The sequence below is a fragment of the Babylonia areolata genome, chromosome 33 (genome assembly GCF_041734735.1).
Source record: "Babylonia areolata isolate BAREFJ2019XMU chromosome 33, ASM4173473v1, whole genome shotgun sequence".
In the NCBI taxonomy this organism is placed as follows: Eukaryota; Metazoa; Mollusca; class Gastropoda; order Neogastropoda; family Buccinidae; genus Babylonia; species Babylonia areolata.
In genome coordinates, this window is record NC_134908.1 from 18,666,766 (window position 1) to 18,676,765 (window position 10,000).

The window sequence follows — 10,000 nt, forward strand, 5'->3', positions numbered from 1 at the left end:
TAGGTTTTAGAATTGGTAATTGTTCATTTGTCCAGTTAATTCTTTATCACTGTTAGGTTTTAGTGTTGGTAAATATTCAGTTGACCAGTTAATTCTTTGTCTCTGAAAGATTTTAGTGTTGGTAAATGTTCATTTGACGATTTTATTCCTTCTCACTGATAGATTTTAGTGTTGGTAAATGTTCATTTGACCAGCAGATTCTTCCTCTGTGATAGGTTTTAGTGTTGTTGAATGTTCATTTGACCAATTAATTCTTCCGCTCTGATAGATTGCGGAGGGAATCCAAATGGTCCAAGAGCTATTACTCCTATTTGATTGGTGGTGAGTATATTTGTGTGTTTTTGACTCACTTGTGTAAACAAAGTGAGTCTATGTTTTAACCCGGTGTTCGGTTGTGTGTGTGTGTGTGTGTGTGTGTCCGTGTGTCTGTGTGTCCGTGGTAAACTTTAACATTGACATTTTCTCTGCAAATACTTTGTCAGTTGGCATCAAATTTGGCATAAAAATAGGACAAATTCAGTTCTTTCCAGTCATCTTGTTTAAAACAATATTGCACCTCTGGGATGGGCACACACACACACACACAAAATGAAGCCTAATTATATGCAAACTGCATTTACTGTTATATTTATATTTTTTGTATTCTCTAAACTTGGCACTTTGATCTGATATTCTGACCCAACAACAAGAGCAGTCGTTATTATCATTTTTTGTTCAAACAGGAACTTCTTTTGCTAAGCATGGAAGTTTTATTTATTTTGCAAACTTTTTGGTGCAGGTAGTAAAAAAGGGAAATTACTCTGTAATTAATGCTAGGGGACTTAATTTATCACAAGTGAGTCTTGAAGGCCTTGCCTCTCTTGTTTATTTGTTTGTTTAATTGTCTGATCATCAAATGACATTAAGTATGTTTAGATTCCTACATATTGATTAATCGGAGGTGAATGTGTTTCAATATCTAAATACTGATTGAGTAAGTGAATGATTAAGTAAGCATGCTTAGATTCCTAAATGTTATTGATGAATTGGAGGTGAGTATTTTTCCATATCTAGATACTGAGTAAGTGAATGGTTAACTGCTTGACCGACTGATTGTCTGGTGCGTTTGTTTGTTTGTTTGTTTTGTTTTTTCTTCAACTGTCTAGTAGAGATTTTTGGAGGAAGCTGTGGAAATGTCAGTAGATAGATAGTGAACGTGTTTCAGGTATTTAAAAAAAAAAAAAAAAAAAAAAAAAGATTGATGTGTGTGTGTGTATTTGTATTTGTATTTCTTTTTATCACAACAGATTTCTCTGTGTGAAATTCAGGCTGCTCTCCCCAGGGAGAGCGCGTCGCTACACTACAGCGCCACCCATTTTTTTGTATTTTTTTCCTGCGTGCAGTTTTATTTGTTTTTTTCCTATCGCAGTGGATTTTTCTACAGAATTTTGCCAGGAACAACCCTTTTGTTGCCGTGGGTTCTTTTACGTGCGCTAAGTGCATGCTGCACACGGGACCTCGGTTTATCGTCTCATCCAAATGACTAGCGTCCAGACCACCACTCAAGGTCTAGTGGAGGGGGAGAAACGTCCGCGGCGGCTGAGCCGTGATTTGAACCAGCGCGCTCAGATTCTCTCGCTTCCTAGGCGGACGCGTTACCTCTAGGCCATCACTCCTGTGTGTGTGTGTGTTCAATTTCATTTCATCTCTATCCACATTAAGTGATGTTGGGAGGGTGCGAGCGGGAAGGGAGGAGGGAAAGGGAAAAAGAAAACAACCAACCAACCAACCAACCAAACAACTATTCACTTTACCGTTTCACCGCCAGTCAGTTTAGAGTACAGAGTTTCAGTTTCAGTTTCAGTAGCTCAAGGAGGCGTTACTGCGTTCGGACAAATCCATATACGCTACACCACATCTGCCAAGCAGATGCCTGACCAGCAGTGTAACCCAACGCGCTTAGTCAGGCCTTGAGGAAGGAAGAAAAAGAAAAGGTGAATAAATAATAGATAAGCTTACATAAATAAATAAATAAATAATAATAAAATATAAAAAAGGTAGTAGTAATAATAATGGTAAAATAATAATAATAATAATAAATAAATAAATAAATAAATAAATAAGACAACAATGATGATAAATAAGCAAATAAATGTAAAACATGAAGACACACATTCACACATACACCCACACAAAATCCCCTTGTAGTATAAACACAGAAAAGACAGTGGCTAAGAACAGCTGGGGATTCCCCCTGCGATGTATAGAAAGTACGGCCTATCCTACCACCGAGCATTAAGAGCAGTAGGTTCATGGATAACAGACCAATGAAAGGTCACCTTTCAGTGACATGGGTCCTCTACCAACGCCTGTGCATAAATGCGAGCTTGGCGGTGAAAGGGTTAACAGCAAGGTCAGCTGCGTGCTGTGTGTGTGCAGTGTGTGAGGGGTGCCAGGGAAAAGTGCAGGAGGCCCACGCCGTTCTCCAGGCGATGCCCTACGTGGTGAAGCGGAAGAACAACCAGATTGAGGTGTTCGTGGCCCGCAGGGTGCGTCGCTGGTTGTCTTCCCCTGGTTCCTGTCTGTCTCTGTCTCTGTGTCGATCTGTCTCTCTCTTTATCTCTGTCTGTCTCACTCTGTCACTGTGTCCGTTGTGGTGAAGCGGAAGAACAACCAGATCGAGGTGTTCGTCGCTCACAGGGTGCGTCGCTGGTTACATTTCCTTGGCTTCTCTGTCTGTCTCTGTCTCTGTCTCTGTGTCGATCTGTCTCTCTTTCTCTGTCTGTCTCACTCTGTCACTGTGTCCGTTGTGGTGAAGAAGAACAACAACCAGATCAAGGTGTTCGTCGCCCGCAGGGTGCGTCGCTGGTTACATTTCCTTGGCTTCTCTGTCTGTCTCTGTCTCTGTCTCTGTGTCGATCTGTCTCTCTCTTTCTCTGTCTGTCTGTCTGTCTGTCTCACTCTGTCACTGTGTCCGTTGTGGTGAAGAGGAAGAACGACGTTGCCCGCAGGGTGAGTCGCTGGTTACCTCCCCTCCCTCCCTATATCTCTTTATGTCAATCTCTGTCGACGGGCGCAATAGCCGAGTGGTTAAAGCGTTGGACTTTCAGTCTGAGGGTCCCGGGTTCGAATCACGGTGACGGCGCCTGGTGGGTAAAGGGTGGAGATTTTTACGATCTCCCAGGGCAACATATGTGCAGACCTGCTAGTGCCTGAACCCCCTTCATGTGTAAACGCATGCAGAAGATCTAATACGCACGTTAAAGATCCTGTAATCAATGTCAGCGTTCGGTGGGTTATGGAAACAAAAACATACCCAGCATGCACACCCCCGAAAGCGGAGTATGGCTGCCTACATGGCGGGGTAAAAACGGTCATGCATGTAAAAGCCCACTCGTGTACATTCAAGTGAACGTGGGAGTTGCAGCCCACGAATGCAGAAGAAGAAGAAAAAGAAGTAGTCTATCTCTGTCTCTCTGTCTGTCTGTCTGTCTCTCATTGTTTTGAATGACAGGCGGACCAGTTGCGTTAACTATGGGTCATGGGAGGAGAGGTGTGGTTGTCATGACAGTGTGGTTGTCATGGTGATAGTGTGGCTGTCATGGCGACAGTGTGGTGATGTGATAGGCATAGTGTGGTGACGGGTGAGAAGTGTGGTTGTCATGGTGATGATGTGGCTGTCGTGGTGACGATGTGGTTGTCATGGTGACAGTGCTGTTGTCATGGTGATGTGACAGGCGGAGCAGTAGCGGCGATGCAGTGTCACAGTGGGAGGGAGAAGTGTGGTTGTCATGGTGATGATGTGGTTGTCACAGTGATGTTACAGACAGAGCAGTTGCGGCTTGGGGGGTGGGGGGGGGGGGCTGTGTGTGTGTTTTGGGATATTGTTGGAGAACTGTGGTTGTCTTGGTGACGATGTGGTTCCCATGTGACTGTGTGGCTGTCATGGTGACGATGTAGTGAAGTGACAATGTGGGGATGTGACAGGCGGATCAGTTGCAGCGATGTGGGGTGACAGGGGGAGAAGTGTTGTTGTCATGGCGACGATGTGGTGATGTGACAGGCGGATCAGTTGCGGTGATGCGGGGTGACAGGGGGAGGGGGGAGTGTGGTTGTCATGGTGACGATGTGGTGATGTGACAGGCGGATCAGTTGCGGCAATGCGGGGTGACCGGGGAGAAGTGTGGTTGTCATGGTGACGATGTGGTGATGTGACGATGTGGTGATGTGACAGGCGGATCAGTTGCGGCGATGCGGGTTGACCGGGGAGAAGTGTGGTTGTGGTGACGATGTGGTGATGTGATGTGACCGGTGGATCAGTTGCGGCGATGCGGGGTGACGGGGGGAGGGGGAAGAATTGTGGTTGTCATTGATGTGGTGATGTGACAGGCGGATCAGTTGCGGCAATGCGGGGTGACCGGGGAGAAGTGTGGTTGTCATGGTGACGATGTGGTGATGTGACAGGCAGATCAGTTGCGGCAATGCGGGGTGACCGGGGACAAGTGTGGTTGTCATGGTGACGATGTGGTGGTGTGACGATGTGGTGATGTGACAGGCGGATCACTTGCGGCAATGCGGGGTGACAGGGGGGTGTGGGGGGGTGGGGAGAAGTGTGGTTGTCATTGATGTGGTGATGTGACAGGCGGATCAGTTGCGGCGATGCGGGGTGACAGGGGGGTGTGGGGGGGTGGGGAGAAGTGTGGTTGTCATTGATGTGGTGATGTGACAGGCGGATCAGTTGCGGCGATGCGGGGTGACAGGGGGGTGTGGGGGGGTGGGGAGAAGTGTGGTTGTCATTGATGTGGTGATGTGACAGGTGGATCAGTTGCGGCGATGCGGGGTGACGGGGGGTGGGGAGAAGTGTGGTTGTCATTGATGTGGTGATGTGACAGGCGGATCAGTTGCGGCGATGCGGGGTGACGGGGGGGGGGGAGAAGTGTGGTTGTCATTGATGTGGTGATGTGACAGGCGGATCACTTGCGGCAATGCGGGGTGACGGGGGGGGGGTGTGGGGGGGTGGGGAGAAGTGTGGTTGTCATTGATGTGGTGATGTGGTGATGTGACAGGCGGATCACTTGCAGCAATGTGGGGTGACAGGGGGGTGTGGGGGGGTGGGGAGAAGTGTGGTTGTCATTGATGTGGTGATGTGGTGATGTGACAGGCGGATCAGTTGCAGCAATGCAGGGTGACGGGGGGGTGTGGGGGGGTGGGGAGAAGTGTGGTTGTCATTGATGTGGTGATGTGACAGGCGGATCAGTTGCGGCGATGCGGGGTGACCAGGGAGAAGTGCCAGCTGCTGGCCCTGGAGCTGATCTTCCTGTGGCACACCCTGCCGGCCTGTAGTCATGACGACCTCCGCCGCTTCCTGCTTGGTGAGGGTGTGTGTGTGTGTGCCACTGTGTGTGTGTGTGTGTGCGTGTGTGTGTGCCACTGTGTGTGTGTGTGTGCCGTGTGTGTATGTGTGTGTGTGTGTGCCACTGTGTGTGTGTGTGTGTGTGTGCGTGCGTGTGTGTGTGCCGTGTGTGTATGTGTGTGCCACTGTGTGTGTGTGAGTGTGTGTATGTATACCACTCTGCGTGTGTGTGTGAGGGTGTGTGTGTGTCAAGGGGAAGGGGGAAGTGCGGGATGCAGGGAGGGGTGGGGGTGGGGGGCGAGTTTGGGAGGGAGGGATGGGGTTGTGAGGTTGTGTGTGGATGTTTGTGTGTGTTTTGAGGGTGTGTGTGTGTGGATGTGTGTGCGTGCAAGTTTGTTAGAGGGTGTGTGAGTCTGTGTGTGATGAGTATGTGGGTGGGTTTGGGTGTGGATGTGTATGTTTTTGTTTCTCTGTGTGTGTTGAGAGGGTGGGAGGGGTGGTAGGTAGGTGTGTGTGTGTGTGTATGAGTGTGTGTGTGTGTGAGTGTGTGTGTGAGTGTGTGTGTGTGTGTGAGTGTGTGTGAGAGTGTGTGTGAGTGTGAGAGTGTGTGTGAGTGTGTGTGTGTGTGTGTGTGTGGCACTCCCTGTTTGCCTGCAGTTATCAGGGTCAGTCAGCATCACTGTCTGCACAATGAAAGTGGGGTGGGTGGTTGTGGGTGGGGGTGGGGAGCGGGTGAGGGGTGATTGTGTGCGTCTGTAAGTGTAGATGGGAGTATGGTCGGTGTGTTGGGTGTTGTAACAAAAGGGGAGAAAAAAAACACAAAAAAAACCGATAAAAGTTTGAGGCTGGGGAGGCAGTGTATGTGTTTGAAGGATGGGTTTTTGACAGGCGCAATAGCCGAGTGGTTAAAGCGTTGGACTGTCAATCTGAGGGTCCCAGGTTCGAATCACAGTGACGGCGCCTGGTGGGTGAAGGGTGGAGTTTTTTCCCGATCTCCCAGGTCAACATATGTGCAGACCTGCTAGTGCCTGAACCCCCTTCGTGTGTATATGCAAGCAGAAGATCAAATACGCACGTTAAAGATCCTGTAATCCATGTCCGCGTTCGGTGGGTTATGGAAACAAAAACATACCCAGCATGCACACCCCCGAAAAACGGAGTATGGCTGCCTACATGGTGGGGTAAAAACAGTCATACACGTAAAAGCCCACTCGTGTGCATACGAGTGAACATGGGAGTTGCAGCCCACGAACGAAGAAGAAGAAGAAGAAGAAGGATGGGTTTGAGGGAGATGGGTATATAAGCGTCGATGTATATGCATGTCACTGTGTATATTTTCTTCTTCGTCCATGGGCTGCAGCTTCCAGGTTCACTTGTATATATACACGAGTGGACTTTTACGGGTTTGACCATTTTTATCCCGCCATGTACGCAGCCATACACCCTTTTTTCAGGGGTGTGCATGCTGGGTATGTTCTTGTTTCCATAACCCACCGAACACTGACATGGATTACAGGATCTTTAACCTGTGTATTTGGTCTTCTGCATGTGCATACACATGAAGGGGGGTTCAGGCACAAGCAGGTCTGCACATACGTTGACCTGGGAGATCGGCAAAATCTTCACTGTTTACCCACCAGGCGCTGTTACCGAGATTTGAACCGGGGACCCGCAGATTGAAAATCCAACGCTTTAACCACTGGGCTATTGTGTCCGACCTCATTGTGTATGTTTACTGTTCTTTGCTCTGTGTGTGTGCGCCCTTGTGTATGTGCGTGTGTGCATGTGTGTGCGCATGTGCTTGTGTGTAAATGTGTGTGTGTGTGTGTGTTTGTAAATGTGTGTGTGTGTGTGTGTAAATGTGTGTGTGTGTGTAAATGTGTGTGTGTGTGTGTGTGTGTGTGTGTGTGTGTAAATGTGTGTGTGTGTGTATGTGTGTGGGTTTTTTATTTTTATTTTATTTTATTTTTTTTTAAATCATACCTTCATCAAATCAGAATTTCCTTGTGTTGCTCAGTTAATATTTTATTCAAATGGTTGCGAAAATGTCAGTGCAACAAACAGTTAATCTGACAATAAATGGTTTCAGTCAGTCAGTGTATATGTGTAAATGTGTGTGTGTGTGTTTGTAAATGTGTGTGTGTGCGTGTGTAAATGTGTGTGTGTGTGTGTAAATGTGTGTGTGTGTGTGTAAATGTAAATGTGTGTGTGTGTGTGTAAATGTGTGTGTGTGTGTGTGTGCAGTGTGCGAACAGCAGACAGAGCTGAGCGTGCTGCCCCTCAAGCATCTCCTGAAGGGGGCGCTGTACAGAGAGCTGGACGAGGAGGAGAAAGCCGTGGAGGTCTGTGCACTTCCCACCCACCCCCACCCCCACCCCCTTCCTACACACCTCCCATCTCCACTCCCCTCCTTCCACCCCCACCTCCCCCCTTCTCTCTCTCTCCTTACTGCTGTCTCTATCTGTGAACAGAGGGACAGTTATTTGAGGGGGGTCACATGGTTATTAACTCACTCAGTACGGCCAGTCCTCTCTTCTCCTCTACACAGACCCCTCGGGATGTCCAGTGGGTGTCTGAATGACCCAACCTTTAGCTTCCGTCGTCAGAATTGTGGTATTCTTTGTCAACATTCACCTCTTCAGTATAAGAGCCTTCCGCTTGCAATATTTTGATGATGGTAATTGGGGTGAAACGCTGTTAACGTCGTCGCTTTCGCCGTTCGTATGGAAAGAGTTAAAGGTCTTTTTTTTTTCATTGTACGTGAGGTTTTCATTCTTTTTTTTTTCCCCTCCCTTTGTGCAGAAGATTTCAGTAATTTTCTTTTGTTTATTTTCTTACTCTTGTACAAAAAGTTTTGAATCTTTTTTTTCTTTCTTTTTTTTTTTCCTTGTATGAAAAGGTTATGGTTCTTTTTTAAACTTTGTACAAAATATTGTAATCTCTTTTTAGTTTACCCTTGTACAAAAGGTTATAATTTGATTTTTTTTTTTTTTTAATTTTTTTTTTTTACACATGTACAAAAGGTTTTAATTCTTTGTATTTGCCCTTGTACAAAAGGTTTTAATTCCTTTTTTTTTTTTTTTAAACCCCTGTACAAAAAGTTTTAATTCCTGTTTTTTTTTTTCACCCATGCACAAAAGGATTTTATTTGGTTGTTTCTTTTGTGAAAGGTTTTAAATCTTTCGTTTTTTTCTTCTTTGCTTTGTATAGAATGTTTTAATTCTTTAAAAAAATTTTAAAAAAAAAAATTTTTTTTTAATGGTTTAAATTCTTTTTTCCCTTGGACAAAAGTTTTTAATTTTTTTTTTTTAACCTTTTTACGAAAAAAATTTTTTTTAACTCTTGTACAAAAGTTTTTATTTTTTGCCCTGGACAAAAGGTATAAAGTCTTTAAAAAAATTTTTTTTTTATACCTTTGAACAAAACGTTTTGATTCTTTATTTTTACCTTTGTACAAAAGTTTATCTTAGTTTGTTTTTCTTACCTTCTTCCAAACGGTTTAAAGTCTTTTTTTTTTTTTTTTTTTTTGTTGTTGTTGTTTTTCTTTTTTTTTTTTTTTACCTTTGAACAAACGTTGTTGCTCTTATCCTTTGTGTACAAGGTTTTATTTAATTTCAGTTTTCATATCTCACCACGCAATTGTGATTCATCATACAGCGAGCAGAACGTTTTAGTCTTATAAATGAGCATCCCACAGTTGATCAAGTTACGGAAAAGTAGGGGCTTTTGTTTATTTATTTATTTTATTTCTCTTTTTTTTTTCTTTTCTTTTTTTTTTTTCCATTGGAAGTGTTTGGGGAAACTGAGGAAACTGAATTACCCTCGGTTTTTTTTAAGGTCTTAAAACAAAAAAAAAGTCTGTAAAGACTGATTTTAGACGGGCGCAATAGCCGAGTGGTTAAAGCGTTGGACTGTCAATCTGAGGGTCCTGGGTTCGAATCACGGTGATGGCGCCTGGTGGGTAAAGGGTGGAGATTTTTACGATCTCCCAGGTCAACATATGTGCAGACCTGCTAGTGCCTGAACCCCCTTCGTATGTATATGCAAGCAGAAGATCAAATATGCACGTTAAAGATCCTGTAATCCATGTCAGCGTTCGGTGGGTTATGGAAACAAGAACATACCCAGCATGCACACCCCTGAAAACGGAGTATGGCTGCCTACATGGCGGGGTAAAAACGGTCATACATGTAAAAGCCCACTCGTGTGCATGTAAGTGAACGCAGAAGATTTTAGTTTGTAGAAGTTAATAGATTATATTTATGTCACCATTGACAACAACAACAACAACAACAAAATAAACTTTAAAACTCCTTTGTCATGCTTTGTTTGGGTAACGAATGTGAAGAGTTCAAACCTGACTTAGAAGTCAATCACGATTCTCAGAAAATTCCAAAGTTCAGAGAAGTCTACTCTCACTTTTTGGGCGAAATCACTCACAGAATTATTTCCCTTTACGTTCTGCTGGTACAACAAGCTACTCAATCATTAGTCATTCGGGTGAGATGAAAAACTGAGGTCCTGTATGCAGCATGCACTTAGCGCACTTTAAAGAACCCGCAGCAACATGGTAAGATTATGTGGAAAAATCCAGCGCTTTTATATGGAGTGACGGGCTAGAGGTAACGCATCCGCCTAGGAAACGAGAGAATCTGAGCGCGCTGGTTC

General features: G+C 45.2%; 1 protein-coding gene across 1 annotated transcript in view; it reads left to right on the forward strand.

Annotated features, from left to right (window-relative positions):
• The window catches only part of LOC143277220 (tetratricopeptide repeat protein 39C-like), a 39,941-nt gene that overhangs the window by 23,564 nt on the left and 6,377 nt on the right, over window positions 1-10,000 (forward strand). Inside the window, exons 10-13 of the mRNA XM_076582006.1 lie at window positions 269-321; window positions 2,419-2,528; window positions 5,228-5,351; window positions 7,577-7,674. Coding sequence (XP_076438121.1) covers window positions 269-321; window positions 2,419-2,528; window positions 5,228-5,351; window positions 7,577-7,674 — 385 coding nt within the window. The remainder of the gene's footprint in view (window positions 1-268; window positions 322-2,418; window positions 2,529-5,227; window positions 5,352-7,576; window positions 7,675-10,000) is intronic.